This window comes from Oncorhynchus gorbuscha, unplaced genomic scaffold, assembly GCF_021184085.1.
Source record: "Oncorhynchus gorbuscha isolate QuinsamMale2020 ecotype Even-year unplaced genomic scaffold, OgorEven_v1.0 Un_scaffold_1384, whole genome shotgun sequence".
Lineage (NCBI taxonomy): Eukaryota > Metazoa > Chordata > Actinopteri > Salmoniformes > Salmonidae > Oncorhynchus > Oncorhynchus gorbuscha.
In genome coordinates, this window is record NW_025746177.1 from 79,188 (window position 1) to 98,946 (window position 19,759).

At 45.7% G+C, this 19,759-nt stretch overlaps 1 protein-coding gene across 1 annotated transcript in view; it reads right to left on the reverse strand.

The window, feature by feature from the left end:
* The window catches only part of iqca1 (IQ motif containing with AAA domain 1), a 64,190-nt gene that overhangs the window by 22,861 nt on the left and 21,570 nt on the right, over positions 1 to 19,759 (reverse strand). The window contains exons 9-13 of the mRNA XM_046337359.1: positions 18,635 to 18,710; positions 12,326 to 12,432; positions 9,352 to 9,468; positions 3,714 to 3,775; positions 2,563 to 2,645 (exon numbers count right to left, since the gene is read on the reverse strand). Coding sequence (XP_046193315.1) covers positions 2,563 to 2,645; positions 3,714 to 3,775; positions 9,352 to 9,468; positions 12,326 to 12,432; positions 18,635 to 18,710 — 445 coding nt within the window. The remainder of the gene's footprint in view (positions 1 to 2,562; positions 2,646 to 3,713; positions 3,776 to 9,351; positions 9,469 to 12,325; positions 12,433 to 18,634; positions 18,711 to 19,759) is intronic.

The following is a 19,759-nucleotide window of genomic DNA, read 5'->3' on the forward strand; positions in this document are numbered from 1 at the left end:
GGCTAGAACTGAAATAAGGGAAGGTATTTAGGCCACTATCATAGACAAGACATCAACATCTATTTCTCTGTCCCTCTTGCCGGACTCTCCTCCTCAACCATTCCGAACTCCCTCCCAACATCAAAGGCACTGTATGTGGATATAATTGAAACAAACAGTAACTGGTTTTGGGGAGCCAGGCGTGTGTGTCTGTCTGTTCAACATGATAGAGTGTGGTGTCATCATGACCCTTATTGCAACATGGCCACAGCGAGACATCTAGGGCGGGAGGCAGGGAGGGAATGAGGCACAGAGTGGGATATTGAGTCATAAATCCCTGTGGAGACGAGGCAGCCTCACTGTCTGATATCCAGCTGGCCCTACTAGACACATGTGAGCAAACACACCTTTTCATACACACACCAAAGCACGCAGACACACACATGCAGACACACACACCAAAGCATGCAGACACAAACACCAAAGCATGCAGACACACACACCAAAGCAAGTAGACACACACACACCAAAGTACACAGATACACACACCAAAGCAAGTAGACACACACACACCAAAGCAAGTAGACACACACACACCAAAGCAAGTAGACACACACACACCAAAGTACACAGACACACACACCAAAGCAAGTAGACACACACGCACGCACACACACACACACACGCACACACACACACACGCACACACACACACACACACACACACACACACACACACACACACACACACACACGCACACGCACACGCACGCACACACACACGCACACGCACATGCATGAACATTCATATAGATGTGACTAAGGATTATCCAATTGACAGGAGCCAGACCTAAGTCACCAACATTTTATATGTACAGTGCATTTTTATTTTTATTTTTTTACCTTTATTTAACCAGGCAAGTCAGTTAAGAACACATTCTTATTTTCAATGACGGCCTGGGAACAGTGGGTTAACTGCCTGTTCAGGGGCAGAACGACAGATTTGTACCTTGTCAGCTCGGGGGTTTGAACTCACAACCTTCCGGTTACTATTCCAACACCCTAACCACTAGGCTATGCTGCCGCCCCATTGGGAAAGTATTCAGACCCCTTGACTTCTTCCACATTTTGGAATGTTACAGCCTTATTCTAAAATGGATATATACACACAATACCCCATAAATACAAAGCAAAAACAGGTTTTTAGACATTTTTGGAAAATGTATATAAAATACATAACAGAAATACATTATTTACATAAGTATTTGAACACTTTACTATGAGACTCAAAATTGAGCTCAGGTGCATCCTGTTTCCATTGATCATCCTTCAGATGTTTCTACAACTTGATTGGAGTCCACCTGTGGTAAATTCAATTGATTGGACATGATTTGGAAAGGCACAGACCTGTCTATATAAGGTCCCACTGTTGACAGTGCATGTCAGAGCAAAAACAAAGCCATGAGGTTGAAGGAATTGTCCGCAGAGCTTCGAGAAAGGATTGTGTCGAGGCACAGATCTGGGGAAGGGTACCAAAACATTTCTGTATCATTGAAGATCCTCAAGAACACAGTGGCCTCCATCAATCTTAAATGGAAAAAAAATGGAATCACCAAGACTATTCCTGGAGCTGGCCGTCCAGCCAAACTCAGCAATCGGGGGAGAAGGGCCAGAGTTCCTCTTTGGAGATGGTTGTCTTTCTGGAAGGTTCTCCCATCTCTGCAGCACTCCACCAATCAGGCCTTTATGGTAGAGTGGCCAGACGGAAGCCACTCCTCAGTAAAAGGCACATGACAGCCTGCTTGGAGTTTTCCAAAAGGCAGCTAAAGACTCTCAGACTATGAGAAACAAGATTCTCTGGTCTGATGAAACCTGAATGCCAAGCATCACGTCTGGAGGAAACCTGATACCATCCTTACGGTGAAGCATGCTGGTGGCAGCATCATGCTGTGGGGATGTTTTTCAGCGGCAGGGCCTGCGAGACTAGTCAGGATCGAGGGAAAGAAGAACAGAACGATCCTTGATAAGATAGAGATCAGAGAGATCCTTGATGAAAACCTGCTCCAGAGCTCAGGACCTCAGACTGGGGCAAAGGTTCACCTTCCAACAGGACAACGACCCTAAGAACACAGCAAAGACAACACAGGAATGGCTTCGGGACATGTCTCTGAATGTTCTTGAGTGGCCCAGCCAGAGCCCGGTCTTGAACCCAATCGAACATCTCTGGAGAGACCTGAAAATAGCTGTGCAGCGACGCTCCCCATCCAACCTTAGAGCTTGAGAGTATTTGCAGAGAAGAATGGGAGAAACTCTCCAAATACAGGTGTGCCGAGAAGACTTGAGACTCTAATCACTGACGGTGCTTCAACAAAGTACTGAGTAAAGGGTCTGAATAGTTATGTAAATGTGATATTTCAGTTTTATTCATTTTTTTAATACATCTGCAATCATTTCTAAAAACCTGTTTTTGCTTTGTCATTATGGTCTATTGTATGTAGATTGATGAGGGAAAAAAATGTGAAAAAATGGGTCTGAATAGTTTCAGCGCTGTATGTGTGTGTGTGTGAGATGTCAGTACCGTACCAATGTACTCAGAGAGCTTGATGTTCAAGGGTCTAATCAAGAAGCCTTCCAGCACCAGCTCTTCATACAGAGACTCAATGGTTCTGGAGAGAGAGGGAGAGACAGAGAGTGAGAGAGTGAGAGAGTGAGAGAGTGAGAGAGTGAGAGAGTGAGAGAGTGAGAGAGAGAGAGAGAGAGAGAGAGAGAGAGAGAGAGAGAGAGAGAGAGAGAGAGACTCGGAGAGAGTAAGACATACAGAGAGAGAGAGAGGGGAAGAGAGAGAGGAGAGAGAGAGAGGGGAAGAGGGAGAGAGAGAGAGAGGGGAGAGAGAGTAAGAGAGGAGAGAGAGAGGGAGACAGAGAGAGAGAGAGAGAGGAGAGAGAGAGAGAGAGTAAGACACACACACACAGAGAGAGAGAGAGAGAGAGAGAGAGAGAGAGAGAGAGAGAGAGAGAGAGAGAGAGAGAGAGAGAGAGAGAGAGAGAGAGAGAGAGAGAGAGAGAGAGAGAGAGAGTAAGACACACAGAGAGAGAGAGACAGAGAGAGAGAGAGAGAGAGAGAGAGAGAGAGAGAGAGAGAGAGAGAGAGAGAGAGAGAGAGAGAGAGAGAGAGAGAGAGAGACAGAGAGAGAGAGAGAGAGAGAGAGAGAGAGAGAGAGAGAGAGAGAGAGAGAGAGAGAGAGAGGGAGAGAGAGTAACAGACAGAGAGAGAGAGAGAGAGAGGAGAGTGTAAGACACAGACAGAGAGAGAGGAGGGAGAGAGAAGGAGGGACAGAGAGTAAGACACAGAGAGGAGGGAGGGAGAGAGAGAGAGAGAGTGTGGAGGGACAGACAGAGTGAGAGAAAAGGGCAATGAAAGTGAGAGATAAACATGAAGTGAATGCACCAATTTGTAAGTCGCTCTGGATAAGAGCGTCTGCTAAATGACTTAAATGTAAATGTAAATGTAAATGAAGTAGAGAAAGGAAAGGAGAGAGAGAGAGAATGGTAAGTCGGGTGAGAGGGAGGGAGAGAGAAAGATGGTGTTAAACTGAGGGTGGGGGAGCAGGTCACAAACACACTAACCATTAACCAGGCCTATTGGAGTGGTGGTCACTCCATGACATCATACTCCTGCCCTCTGCCAACCAATCATCTGCTCCATATGGCAGACTGATATTATCAGACACTGACCTGTCGGCAGTCAGATCCTTCTCTTTCTTCTTCTTCTTCTTACTGCCCTTCTTTCCTTTCTTCTTTTTCTACAATGGAGACATATAACTAAGCAGTGGAGGCTGGTAGTAGGAGCTATAGGAAGACGGGCTCAGTATAGTGGCTGGGATGGAATCAATGTACCAGAGTCAAACAACTGAGGAACTGAGGGTTCTTCCAAAACCACAACCAAGCTGGCAGAGCAGCCAAGGAATGTCCTACAAGATAGTCAGATATGCACATAAGACAGCTGAAAACATTGAGATGAATGTAGCTCATAGCTCCACAAAACGCCATACAGACGGAGCCTAAAATGAACAACATGGAAGATGTTGAGTTTAGAAAAAAACATCAGAAAGGAAAAACTGAGTCACAGTCTTTGGGGAAAACAACTTGTTCCTGGTCTATAATAACACTCCTAGAGAGATGATTTGACACAACCTATGAACTAAAATACATGTGTTCTTTCATTTAGTAATTACACCACCTCCCTGTTGCTATGAGAGGGTGTTCCTCTCACAGAAATATTTAAGAATTCCCCTCTCTTTCTTCAGGAATTTTGGACCACTGTGAAACTATGTTTAATCGTAGCCTACAGTGCTGGCAGCAAACCATAAATGAACACCTCTCAAAGAAGGAGCTATGGTTATGTTGGGTGGTTTAGGATTTGATATTCTTTGTTTACCACATTACTTTCATTACAGTATGGACACAAGCAAGAGCTAAACAGGCCTACTGATTCAATAATCAACACGCTCAGCTACTCTGGCTGAGGTAAATTCAAAAATATTCTGCCAAATATGTCTTTGGAGATCCACATGAAAAAATACTATAGTATAAACTGAGTGGTTTGAGTCCTGATTGCTGATTGGCTGACAGCCGTGTTATATCAGACCGTATACCAGGTGGATGACAAAACATTTATTTTTACTGCTCTAATTACGTTGTTAGCCAGTTTATAATAGCAATAAGGCACCTCGTGGTTTGTGGTATATGGCCAATATACCATGGCTAAGGGATGTGTCCAGGCACTCCGCATTGTGTCATGATTAGAACAGCCCAGAGCCGTGGTTTATTGACCATATATCAAACCTCCTCATGCCTTGTTGCTTAAGTATTCACTGTAGGGTTTTTGCAGACTTAACTGTATTATTCACTGTTGTATACTGTTGTAAATAGTATTTACTGTTGTGTTTTTGTGGACTGTAGTATACTGTAGTATTTACTGTAGTGTTTTTGTGGACTGTAGTATACTGTAGTATTTACTGTAGTGTTTTTGCAGACTAGTGTAGTATACTGTAGTATTTACTGTAGTGCTTTTGCAGACTAGTGTAGTATACTGTAGTATTTACTGTAGTGCTTTTGCAGACTAGTGTAGTATACTGTAGTATTTACTGTAGTGTTTTTGCAGACTAGTGTAGTATACTGTAGTATTTACTGTAGTGTTTTTGCAGACTAGTGTAGTATACTGTAGTATTTACTGTAGTGCTTTTGCAGACTAGTGTAGTATACTGTAGTATTTACTGTAGTGCTTTTGCAGACTAGTGTAGTATACTGTAGTATTTACTGTAGTGCTTTTGCAGACTAGTGTAGTATACTGTAGTATTTACTGTAGTGTTTTTGCAGACTAGTGTAGTATACTGTAGTATTTACTGTAGTGTTTTTGCAGACTAGTGTAGTATACTGTAGTATTTACTGTAGTGCTTTTGCAGACTAGTGTAGTATACTGTAGTATTTACTGTAGTGTTTTTGCAGACTAGTGTAGTATACTGTAGTATTTACTGTAGTGTTTTTGCAGACTAGTGTAGTATACTGTAGTATTTACTGTAGTGTTTTTGCAGACTAGTGTAGTATACTGTAGTATTTACTGTAGTGCTTTTGCAGACTAGTGTAGTATACTGTAGTATTTACTGTAGTGTTTTTGCAGACTAGTGTAGTATACTGTAGTATTTACTGTAGTGTTTTTGCAGACTAGTGTAGTATACTGTAGTATTTACTGTAGTGCTTTTGTTTTATTATCTTTGACATATAAGTTTGGGGCTACTGGAGAAATACTAAAACAACATATTTGCCATAACCTGTAGGTAGGTAGGACTGGGGTCTGAACGGACAGGTTCAGTGTTTCTGCTCTTTTCTATAACCTGTAGGTAGGAAGGACTGGGGTTTGAACGGACAGGTTCAGTGTTTCTGCTCTTTTCTATAACCTGTAGGTAGGAAGGACTGGGGTCTGAACGGACAGGTTCAGTGTTTCTGCTCTTTTCTATAACCTGTAGGTAGGAAGGACTGGGGTCTGAACGGACAGGTTCAGTGTTTCTGCTCTTTTCTGTAACCTGTAGGTAGGAAGGACTGGGGTCTGAACGGACAGGTTCAGTGTTTCTGCTCTTTTCTATAACTTGTAGGTAGGAAGGACTGGGGTCTGAACGGACAGGTTCAGTGTTTCTGCTCTTTTCTATAACCTGTAGGTAGGAAGGACTGGGGTCTGAACGGACAGGTTCAGTGTTTCTGCTCTTTTCTATAACCTGTAGGTAGGAAGGACTGGGGTCTGAACGGACAGGTTCAGTGTTTCTGCTCTTTTCTATAACCTGTAGGTAGGAAGGACTGGGGTCTGAACGGACAGGTTCAGTGTTTCTGCTCTTTTCTATAACCTGTAGGTAGGAAGGACTGGGGTCTGAACGGACAGGTTCAGTGTTTCTGCTCTTTTCTATAACCTGTAGGTAGGAAGGACTGGGGTCTGAACGGACAGGTTCAGTGTTTCTGCTCTTTTCTATCACCTGTAGGGAACACAATGTATGGTTTATAGGGGCATGTACAGGTTTCTGCAAAAAATGGGGGACAGATTACAGGGCATATACAAATTGAGATATGGGGGAGGGGAATGTGCAGGGCATATGCAAACTGAGATATGGGGGAGTGGAATGTGCAGGGCATATGCAAACTGAGATATGGGGGAGGGGAATGTGCAGGGCATATGCAAACTGAGATATGGGGGGGGGAATGTGCAGGGCATATGCAAACTGAGATATGGGGGAGGGGAATGTGCAGGCATATGCAAACTGAGATATGGGGGAGGGGAATGTGCAGGGCATATGCAAACTGAGATATGGGGGAGGGGAATGTGCAGGGCATATACAAACTGAGATATGGGGGAGGGGAATGTGCAGGGCATATGCAAACTGAGATATGGGGGAGGGGAATGTGCAGGGCATATGCAAACTGAGATATGGGGGGGGAATGTGCAGGGCATATACAAACTGAGATATGGGGAGGGGAATGTGCAGGGCATATGCAAACTGAGATATGGGGGAGGGGAATGTGCAGGGCATATACAAACAAACTGAGATATGGGGGAGGGGAATGTGCAGGGCATATGCAAACTGAGATATGGGGGAGGGGAATGTGCAGGGCATATGCAAACTGAGATATGGGGGGGGGAATGTGCAGGGCATATGCAAACTGAGATATGGGTAGGGGAATGTGCAGGGCATCGTGTGTTTGGAAAAGGACAAACTGAGATATGGGGGAGGGAATGACATACAAACTGAGATATGGGGGAGGCCAATGGGCATATACAAACTGAGATATGAGATTATGGATGTCCAGGGCATATGCAAACTGAGATATGGAAGCTATTATTGCTTACCTACGAAATGTGTAATCCTTCATCCCAACCATACATATGTCTGAAATGTGCTAATCCTTCATCCACACCCATGGAGAGGGCTATTATGTGCAGGGCATATACAAACTGAGATATGGGGGGGGATCCAAACTAACCAGACCCCACATGTGCAGGGCATATCTTCAAACTGAGATATGGGGGGGGAATGTGCAGGGCATATCACCAAACTGAGATATGTCTCGGGGAGGGGAATGTGCAGGGCATATACAAACTGAGATATGGGGGAGGGGAATGTGCAGGGCATATAAAAAAAAAGTTTAATAACAAACTGAGATATGACATGGGGAGTGGGAATGTGCACTGTTCATATAACAAACTGAGATGCTGGGTAGCTAAATGTGCAGGGCATATGCAAACTGAGATATGGGGGGTCTGGGGGTTTGTTTTAGCAGGGCATATGCAAACTGAGATATGGGGGGTTAAATTGCAGGGCATATACAAACTGAGATATGGGGGATAGTGTGTCTGGGGGTTGGAATGTGCAGGGCATATACAAACTGAGATATGGGGGTTGGTCGGAATGTCTGCAGGGCATATACAAACTGAGATATGGGGTTGGGGAATGTGCAGGGCATATACAAACTGAGATATGGGGGAGGGGAATGTGCAGGGCATATACAAACTGAGATATGGGGGAGGGGAATGTGCTGGGGGGGCATGGGGGTTGCGGGTGTCTGAGATATGGGGGTTGGTCGGTGTGCAGGGCATATGCAAACTGAGATATGGGGGGATGTGCAGGGCATATGCAAACTGAGATATGGGGGGGGATGTGCAGGGCATATACAAACTGAGATATGGGGGGGAGGGGAATGTTGCAGGGCATATACAAACTGAGATATGGGGAGGGGAATGTGTGTCAGGGCATATACAAACTGAGATATGGGGGTCTGGGGGGAATGTGCAGGGCATATACAAACTGAGATATGGGTGGGGGGGAATGTGTCAGGGCATATACAAACTGAGATATGGGGGGGGAATGTGCAGGGCATATACAAACTGAGATATGTGGGGGGGAATGTGTCAGGGCATATACAAACTGAGATATGGTGGGGGGGGGAATGTGCAGGGCATATACAAACTGAGATATGGGGGATGTCAGGGGGTATGGTTGGTGTGTCTGGGGGATATGGGGGGGATGTCTGCAGGGCATATACAAACTGAGATATGGGGGAGGGGAATGTGCAGGGCATATACAGTGTGTCTGGGGGTTGGTTGGATGTCTGGGGTTGGTCGGAGGTTGGGGTGTGTCTGGGGGTTTGATGTGTCTGGGGTCTGGGGTTGGGGGTCTGGGGTTGGCATGGGGGTTACAGTGTCTGGGGTTGAGAATGGGGGTTGGATGTGCAGGGCATATGTCAAACTGAGATATGGGGGGGGGAATGTCTGGGGGGCATATGTCAAACTGAGATATGGGGGTTGGGGGGTGTGCAGGGCATATACAAACTGGAGATATGTCTGGGGGTTGGATGTGTCTGGGGGTTATACAAACTGAGATATGGGGGGGGGAATGTGTCAGGGTCTATGGTCAAACTGTGGGGATGAACTGACACTGGTGTAGAAATGTAATGACTGTTCTCATGTCTACTTGGTTTGTTTGGAAAAGGACAAACAGAACCCAGAGAAGACAGCTGTGAGGTACAATAGAATGACATTCACACCAACAGACAACGAGGCCAATGGTTGATTACTTTCATTTCATTACATTAATTCATGTCGCTCATTTTATTTTGAGATTATGGATGTCCATTTTATATTATTCCTACATTAAGCAATGGTAGAAATGCCATATGGAAGCTATTATTGCTTACCTGGGAAATGTGTAATCCTTCATCCCAACCATACATATGTCTGATCATATGACTTGGATTAACCCCATAGCTCACCATCCAAAGTGTCCAGACCCCACATCCACACGAGTTCAGAGCAGAGCGACTCTTTCGGAGTGTCCTTCTTGCCACCTTTCTTTCTGGGGTTCTTCTTCTTGGGGGTTTCTTCCCTTTCTCTTGGTCCACAGCCAGTCTTGAGATTCTTCACTTCCTGTCTCATCAGCTCATCTGGGACCTGTGGAGAGATTCTTTAACATGCACGCTCACCAGTCACCATAAACACTCAGCTTGTCTGGGGTTAGTTTGAAATCGTTCAGTGTCAGATGTGCAGCTGGGGGTTTTCAGTGTGTCTGGGGGTTCTGATGTATGCAACAGGGTAAAGGTGAATTCTGTTTCATTTGAGGTAATATTATCTTCAGGTGATGAACTGATTTAAAAAAAAAAAGTTTAATAATGCATTTTCATTTTTTAATAGGGATGGACTGACATGAATGCATGTGCTAGTGTCTGGGTTTTCATTGCAATTTAAAGCGTACTGTTCACTATCTAACAAACATTAACTGGTCAGTGTGTCTGTCTGGATCGTTAGTCTGGGGGTTTAGTGTCGTTTGTATGATCTGTGTAGTGTCTATTATTATTATTCTTGTGTCTGGGGGTTGGTTGGAGTGTCTGGGGGTTGGTTGGGGGTCTGGGGGTTTGTTTGGGGGGGCATTTAGTGTCTGGGGTTGGTTGGGGTGTCAATTTGGACAAGTGTGTCTGGGGGTTGGTTGGTTGTGTCTGGGGGTTGGTTAGTGTGTCTGGGGGTTGGATAGTGTGTCTGGGGGTTGGTAGTGTGTCTGGGGGTTGGTAGTGTGTCTGGGGGTTGGTTGTGTCTGGGGGTTGGTCGGAGTGTCTGGGTGGTTGGTTTAGAGTGTCTGGTGGTTGGGTGTCTGGGGTTGGTCGGTGTCTGGGGGTTGGTTGGAGTGTCTGGGGGTTGGTTAGTGTGTCTGGGGGTTGGTTAGTGTGTCTGGGGTGTTGGTTAGTGTGTCTGGGGGTTGGGGGTCTGGGGGTTGGTTGGTGTGTCTGGGGTTGGTTGGTGTGTCTGGGGTTGGTTGGATGTGTCTGGGGGTTGGTTAGTGTGTCTGGGGGTTGGATAGTGTGTCTGGGGGTTGGTCAGTGTGTCTGGGGGTTGTCAGTGGTCTGGGGTTGGTTGGTGTGTCTGGGGTTGGTCGGTGTGTCTGGGGGTTGGTTGGTGTGTCTGGGGGTTGGTTAGTGTCTGGGGGTTGGGGGTTGGGGGTTGGGAGTGTCTGGGGGTTGGTTGGAGTGTCTGGGGTTGGTTGGTTAAGTGTCTGGGGGTTGGTCTAACGTGTCTGGGGGTTGGTTGGAGTGTCTGGGGGTTGGTCAGTGTGTCTGGGGTTGGGTGTCTGGTGTGTCTGGGGTTGGTGGAGTGTCTGGGGGTTGGTCGGAGTGTCTGGGGGTTGGTCGGAGTGTCTGGGGGTTGGTCGGTGTGTCTGGGGTGGTCGGTGTGTCTGGGGGTTGGTCAGTGTGTCTGGGGGTTGGTCGGAGTGTCTGGGGGTTGGTTGGAGTGTCTGGGGGTTGGTTGGAGTGTCTGGGGGTTGGTTGGTCAGTGTGTCTGGGGGTTGGTCAGTGTGTCTGGGGTTGGTGGAGTGTCTGGGGGTTGGTTGGAGTGTCTGGGGGTTTGTGTCTGGGGGTTGGTCAGTGTGTCTGGGGGTTGGTTGGAGTGTCTGGGGGTCTGGGTGTCTGGGGGTTGGTGTGTCTGGGGGGTTGTGTCTGGGGTTTGGAGTGTCTGGGGGTTGGTTGGAGTGTCTGGGGGTTGGTTGGAGTGTCTGGGGGTTGGGGTTGGTTGGTTGGAGTGTCTGGGGGTTGGTCAGTGTGTCTGGGGGTTGGTTGGTGTGTCTGGGGGTTGGTCAGTGTGTCTGGGGGTTGGTCAGAGTGTCTGGGGGTTGGTCGGAGTGTGGGGGTCTGGGGGTTGGTCAGTGTGTCTGGGGGGGGTTGGTCTGGGGGTTGGTGAGTGTCTGGGGTTGGTTGGAGTGTCTGGGGGTTGTGTCTGGGGGTTGGTGTGTCTGGGGGGGTTGGTCTGGGGGTTGGTGGAGTGTCTGGGGTTGGTCAGTGTGTCTGGGGCACTAAGCATCGGAGTGTCTGGGGGTTAATAAATGTAAAATGGGGTTTTATGTCAATTGGGGTTGGTTTTTGTTGGCACTTGGGGTTAACCATTTCACTGTGTCTGGGGGTTTACACCTTCTGTATCCTGTGTGACAAATAAACTGATTCTGGGGGTTTTGATATGGGGTGTGTGTTTACCAGTGTCTGGGGGGGTAATGTGAAGGTGACCTGCAGTGTCCAAAGTCAGATTAGGTCAAAGGGGGTTGGTGTGTCTGGGGGTTGGTTGGAGTGTCTGGGGTTGTATTTCCTTATTGTAGGTCTGGGGGTTACTGGTGTGTCTGTGGGGTTTTACCACTTTTGGTGTGTCTGGGGGTTTCACATTTTGGGGGTTGTTTGTCTGGGGTAAACTACGCACTCTGTTTAGCAAATGGTCTCAAGTTGAATCCATTAATGAAGAGCTCTCCAGTAGGTACCAAAACATTCAAGGACCATTTTCTCAAAAGGGGGGTTTACAAGTTTATCAACTTTCAAAGCAGAATTTCTTTCCCATTATTCCACAACTGCAGTGTATGACAAATAAACTGATTCTATTTGATATAGTTTAGTTGTAAGTCATCTACTTTTATCGAGATCAAGTGTATTTCCTTATTGTAAAAACACTTTTATTTCAAATTTTTAAACACAAGCAAATGGTCTCAAGTGAATCCATTAATGAAGAGCAGTAGGTACCAAAACATTCAAGGACCATTTTCTCAAAAGGGGGTTTACAAGTTTATCAACTTTCAAAGCAGAATTTCTTTCCCATTATTCCACAACTGCATGATATACAATTTTTATCCAGTCATCTACTTTTATCCAATGTAAAAAAATTTTAAACACAAGACCGAATCGATGCGGGCACATATGATTGAAGTGTTTGTGTGTATGTGTGTATGTGTATGTGTGTGTGTGAATGTTTGTGTGTTGAGACCAATGGCCTAGTCTCTCACCTGAACTCTGACCTCCTCCTCCACCTCCAACCTCTTCTCCTCACGCACCAGCTGGGCATCAAACCGCTGCAGGAAGTTCTGTGTTTCATCACGCCCCTGCCACACGTCTACACACACAACACACACACACAATCACTGACAGTAGAGCATGAGGAAGCATGCTGGAGTGGTCAGCAGGGAAAGCAGACAGGACCAGAGAGAGAGGCAGGTGGAGGAGTGTGTGTTTTTGTGTGGGACTAAGGCAATGCATATTGTCCTCTCCAAGTTGCTCTGTCCGCTCTCAGGCACCACTCCCTGGTCAGGAAATGAACTTCCTGTTCCTGCTACCGGCCTGTCACAACGCCAAGCAAAGATTTCCACATCAAGCCAGACAGGTGGGGGAATGGGATCTGAGCCTTCAAAACAACCATTTAAAATGCCGGACACGACTAAACACTGGTACGGCCAAAGGCCATTACAGACAGGAGACCACAGCTGCTCTGCCATCTTTCTCCTAAAATCCTCCTTTGGTCTCTGCATTGGCATGGTCACGGTTGTGGTCAAAATGTGCCATTTTGTGAGACCTTTTTGTTAACATGGTATCACAAGATAATTACTAACATCCGACTTGTTTTCACATTTGACAGTTACACCCCCCCCCCTTTAGAATGCAGACCTGTCAAGTTCAGGCAGGAGTCAAAGGCCATTGGTTTAACAGCTTGTGTCGGTGGCACCTCTATATACGCCGTCTCTTTGAAATGAGATCTGCTCAGAAGGTCAGAGATCAACCTTTCCTCTCCTCCTCCACAAGGCCCCCTTTTTAAAGTCTCCCGCTTCAAAACATCCCCCAGGCAATCTGATACATGTAATTACCTTTTCTCTTGTCTCGTGTGTGTGTTCCCAAAAGTCAATCTGTCTGTTTAAAGAGGGCATCCTTTCTATGCCTCTGAAAGTAGAAGGGTTTGAAGAGAAAGCAGTGGTGCAAGTGGTAGAAAGGTCAGCATTTAAAGTCCACTGTATTGCCATGAGGAGAATCTAAGAGACTTAGGCTGGGTAGAGAAAAAGTCTCACTAGGTCTGAGGATGAGCCAACGGCAATTTAATCAGTTCACTTGACCAAGCTGACTATTGGACAAGTTCACTTCAAGCTCACCACGCACGCACGCACGCACGCACACACGCACGCACACACGCACGCACGCACACACACACACACACACACACACGCACACGCAGACACAGCACACACACACACACACACACACACACACACACACACACACACACACACACACACACACACACACACACACACACACCTGTAAGAACAGGCTGCTCTGTCATTGGATACACTGTGTTGGCCATATATATGTAATATATATACCACCTGGCTGGTGAAAGACACATTAGAACTGAATTGTGATCAACAGCGTTTTCTTTGCCAAGGCCACAGTCTGCTACACCCACAGTATGTGCTTCGGCTTCCAATATATATCTAGCCATTAGTATGCTGCTGCACACCTTTCTACCACAGAGCCCCCTTTTCTGCTTCACTCTGGGAAAAACAAGGTGTTTTGAGCTGAGCTGCAAACAGGAAGAGTGAGTCTGCTAAGTAAAGAATGCTTCCTATTGCACGGTCCTCTGGACAGGAAATTGAAATGATATCCATGGTTCACATCTAAACGCTGCTCTGTGACGCTGGGCCTGGCTTGCCTGGGCACACAGGAAGAGAGGTCCAGTTCCAATCACACTCCCAGGGTTTGTCCGTCCATGGTTCCCTTCCAGCCCCCAGCCCAGCTGGGATGTATGGGGGGAAGTAGAGGAGGTAGTGGGAAAAAAGTGATATAAACAAAACAAAAAAGTACCCAACGAGAGAGACGGAAACAAAACAAAACAAAAATAACAGGATAAAGTAGCACACAATGAACGATCACCTCAATGAAACACTTATCCGTGACTAGTGTATGGACAAGATGCCAAAGTAAAAGTCTCACACTACCGAGAAGGTCAAGTGTCTTGTTTTCCCAACAAACACAAACTCTCAGAGCAACGGACCTATAGACCTGAACCCTCATTGAATTCTGGGTAAATATTTGCTTCACCTTTTCCGCTTCATTACATCTAAATCAACCTAACGAGCCAGTCATTAAACCATTTTCCAATTACACACACCTGATAAAACAGAGCTGATGTGACAGGACCACCGTTTACAAAGCGCCCTGACATTTATTATTATTATTTTTAATCAGGCCTTTGACAGGCTGGATGTTTTACATGGGTTTAAGAGCTATATTCTGCTCTTTATTAATGTTAATGACAAACTGTGTTTAAGGATCTTTAATGCTGAGGTTTAAGGGAGATGAAGAGAGGGAGGGAGGAGTAGAAGAGGGATAAGGAGTGAGGAGGGAGAAGGATTAGAAGAGAGGGAGGGAGGAGGAGACGAGAGACAGGAGAATAAGAAAGGGAGAGGTAGGAGAGGGAGGAGAGGGAGAGGGAAGACAGGGAGGAGAGAGAGAGGGAGGAGGATGGCAGGGAGGAGAGAGAGTGGGAGAAGAGGGAGGAGGACCAGCTGCAGTGTTTTAGTTCCTGTCCTTCCCCATTACTGCACTAAGAGGAGAGGTCACTCCTAATAAAAACCTCAAAATCAATCACTCCCCTCTCATGTTGGAGTCTAGACTCCGTCAACCTACAGCTACCTTAGACCGGGGCGAGTTTGGGCTAATAAGAGAGACTGACCCCTGATATAGGCAACACCGCTCTATGGCCTTGTAGAAACCGCTGACCTCACTACACAGTGCACACACACACACACACACACACACACACACACACACACACACACACACACACACACACACACACACACACACACACACACACACACACACACACACACACACACACACACACACACACACACACACACACACACACACACACACACACACACACACACACACACACACACACACACACACACACACACACACACACAACGTTATAAACGTTGTGGAGGTCAGGTGGTGAGGTGTAAAGCGCTGGGCCAGCATCTGGTCTTCATTACATCTCAAAGGTCTGTGTGTGTGTGTTGCTTCTAACAGGAATGTAACCTAAAGCCCTGTGTTGTACCAGTTGACATTCTGAGGTGAATCATAACGAGGAGAGAATTGAACACTTTTGACTGGGAATATAATTACGTCCTGCAACTCTACAGCTGCTGACTGACTATTGGTTGTAGGTTCTGTTACCCTCTGTTACCCTCTCAATGCTGAACTAAAGGTGACACAGAGCAGAGGTGGAGCAGAGACCTTCTACGGTCACTGACAGACTAGGGTTAGACACAAGTAAGATGTTCATTTCTCCAGCTGGTTCTGTTGGTTGGACCATGATTCTGATCAAAAGACCATTGAGCTGTCCCCAAAAAAGTGGAGTTTGTAAAACCAGTGCTGGCAAGACCAACGTTGTGGCTTCAATTGAATTCCCACATGGGTCACCTGCTCTGAATGTGTGTTTAATATTGGACTGTAGGTATCTTTGAATGAAGGCATTGTTATGACACATCTCATTAAGCTGGGAACACTGAGAAGGCTGTATATTTGTCCTCCATAGGGATGTCAACAGGATATCCCAGTGATTTGACTCTAATGCTCTCATTGTGTAGATTAGGAAGTAGCGCAGCAGCTTGAAAGGGCTGAATTTGACACTGTGGCACAGATATACACACAGCGACTATTCACTCACTTCCCTTCAGCCTCATTCACCTACCTTTCATCCAAGGATATCACAGGCCCATGAACGTTCAATGAGCCGAGATATTGACTGGTCACTTTGTATCAGAGAGGGAGTCAATTCTGTTTCAACTACTAAACTGCCTGGAATTCAGAATGGAACTATTGAGTTCCTAGACGTTTAAATGAAACTACTGTGCTATCCATAATACTCCCCACAGCTTTGGGGGATAAGCCTGTGTAATATAATAATCAGGCCATTTCTCCTCTGAATAATGTTTGTTGTTCTGGCACCAACCCTGTAGACCTTTGAGCCACGCCTGGAGAGCAGTGGTGACTGATCCGCATATTTCCCTCAGTGACTTGTGGGTGTTTGTGCAGCAGTGGGAACCGCCTGCGAGAAGCCAAATAACACATGCTGCCCCCAGAGAAGCATTCCACCTAGAACCCTTCCACCTCAGGTGACTGGGTCAGATAAGTTAAATGAAGGGAGGGAGAGGGAAGAGAAAGGAGTGATGAGACCCAGGATGTATGTGGTCGGAAGATGCAGACTCCTCCAGAGAGTGAGAGAGAGATCCCTCCCTACTCGGGACCGAGAAGCTTCATCTGGCTGCTGAGACGTTGTTGAAAGGGTTTGAGTCTTTACGGAGTAAAATATTGAAGCCAGACGAGCTCTAATGGAGAGTTACTCCTGGATGTTTGACCTGAATCTGGCAGCAACAGGAGGGAAGCAGCAGCTTCTGTCATTTCTCTTCATTGTTTCTCCATTACTTCAGTACTCAACATTCTGTTGAAATCTCCCTTGGTCGCCAAAATGTGGAAAGAGTCAAACTGACTTAACCAGAAGAGGGGATAGCTGTCAAAGGGCTAATGACTAAACCTGCGAAAAGCTAAAACACCAAAACAAAGTCAGTCATCCATCTCCATTGGGTTTGGAGGAAGCAGGGTGGTTGACTTGAAACAACAATCTGGAGGCTCCAGGTCCAACTGCTCCTCACTGAGTCATTGCGTAAAGACAGATATGGGGGTTGGACACACGCCCCTCCACGGGTCACTGAGAGACAGGAGTCTGGGCGGCACGCATCACTTCCTTGTTAAGGGCCAAGGGCACCATGGGAGACAGGAAGTCTGTCAGGTGATCAGATTGATTTGTGGTCCCACACTGATTAAAAAAAACACCGACAACAGGCCCATGGTAAAGATTCAGAAACGACTAGCCTCTCAAGCCGTGACTCCTGTCACTATACACCGCTGTCTTCAGTGAGACATCATTAACCATCACAGAGAGAAACACTGGAAGGTAGACTTCAGATCTGTGAATATCAGCTCTACCCTTTAGCAATGCTGTGCCTCTTATCACCACATTACTATGGTCATCATACCTACTCTCTAACTCACCTTTATACATTACTATGGTCCTCATACCTACTCTCTAACTCACCTTTGTACATTACTATGGTTCTCATACCTACTCGCTTACTCACCTTTATACATTACTATGGTTCTCATACCTACTCTCTAACTCACCTTTATACATTACTATGGTCCTCATACCTACTCTCTAACTCACCTTTATACATTACTATGGTCCTCATACCTACTCTCTAACTCACATTTATACCTTTGGTCCTCATACATTACTATGGTTCTCATACCTACTCTCTAACTCACCTTTATACATTACTATGGTCCTCATACCTACTCTCTAACTCACCTTTATACATTACTATAGTTCTCATATACCTAACTCACCTTTATACATTACTACTCACTCTCTAACTCACCTTTATACATTACTATGGTCCTCATACCTACTCTCTAACTCACCTTTATACATTACTATGGTCCTCATACCTACTCTCTAACTCACCTTTATACATTACTATGGTTCTCATACCTTAACTCACCTTTATACATTATTATGGTCCTCATACCTACTCTAACTCAACCTTATACATTACTATGGTCCTCATACCTACTCTCTAACTCACCTTTATACATTACTATGGTCCTCATACCTACTCTCTAACTCACCTTTATACATTACTATGGTCCTCATACCTACTCTCTAACTCACCTTTATACATTACTATGGTCCTCATACCTACTCTCTAACTCACCTTTATACATTACTATGGTCCTCATACCTACTCTCTAACTCACCTTTGTACATTACTATGGTCCTCATACCTACTCTCTAACTCACCTTTATACATTACTATGGTCCTCATACCTACTCTCTAACTCACCTTTATACATTACTATGGTCCTCATACCTACTCTCTAACTCACCTTTATACATTACTATGGTCCTCATACCTACTCTCTAACTCACCTTTATACATTTCTATGGTCCTCATACCTACTCTCTAACTCACCTTTATACATTACTATGGTTCTCATACCTACTCTCTAACTCACCTTTATACATTACTATGGTCCTCATACCTACTCTCTAACTCACCTTTGTACATTACTATGGTCCTCATACCTACTCTCTTACTCACCTTTATACATTACTATGGTCCTCATACCTACTCATACCTACTCTCTAACTCACCTTTATACATTACTATGGTCCTCATACCTACTCTCTAACTCACCTTTGTACATTTTGTTTCCCTCCACAACAGTAGGGAGGAAGTTGCTCGGGGGCATTTTCCAGCCCTTCTCCTCCTCCTTCAAGAGACAAGAAATGAATGAATCAATTACATGTATTATAGCTGGACACGGTTTTAAAGCTTTAGTTCTATTCCGTATTATTTCCTTAAAATCCTGTGTTTTTCAGGATAGATGAAATCGAAGCAAGGCAGAAAGGAAATAGCACCTAGTTTTTTAATTTAACTAGGCAGGTCGGTTAAGAACAAATTCTTATTTTCAATGACAGCCTAGGAACAGTGGGTTAACTGCCTTGTTCAGGGACAGAGACGACCGGTTTGTACCTTGTCAGCTCAGGGATTCGAACTTGCAACCTTTCGATTACTAGTCCAAAACGCTAACCACTAGGCTACCCTGCCACCCTAGTTTAAGGTAATAACAGTGGCCAATGGCTAATTTAGTGGAGAGAGTTGAGGTTTTCAGAGACTCCATATGACTTGGATCGAGTTCAAAGCTGCTCTACAGATGACCTGATCAGATCAGATCCAGAGCTAACTATGCTGTGACACCAGATCAGATCCAGAACTATCTATGCTGTGACACCAGATCAGATCCAGAACTATCTATGCTGTGACACCAGATCAGATCCAGAACTATCTATGCTGTGACACCAGATCAGATCCAGAACTATCTATGCTGTGACACCAGATCAGATCCAGAACTATCCATGCTGTGACACCAGATCAGATCCAGAACTATCCATGCTGTGACACCAGGTCAGATCCAGAACTATCTATGCTGTGACACCAGATCAGATCCAGAACTATCCATGCTGTGACACCAGGTAGGTCAGATCCAGAACTATCCATGCTGTGACAATAGGCCAGATCAGATCCAGAACTATCCATGCTGTGACACCAGGTAGGTCAGATCCAGAACTATCCATGCTGTGACACCAGATCAGATCCAGAACTATCCATGCTGTGACACCAGATCAGATCCAGAACTATCCATGCTGTGACACCAGGTCAGATCCAGAACTATCCATGCTGTGACACCAGGTAGGTCAGATCCAGAACTATCCATGCTGTGACACAAGATCAGATCCAGAACTATCCATGCTGTGACAC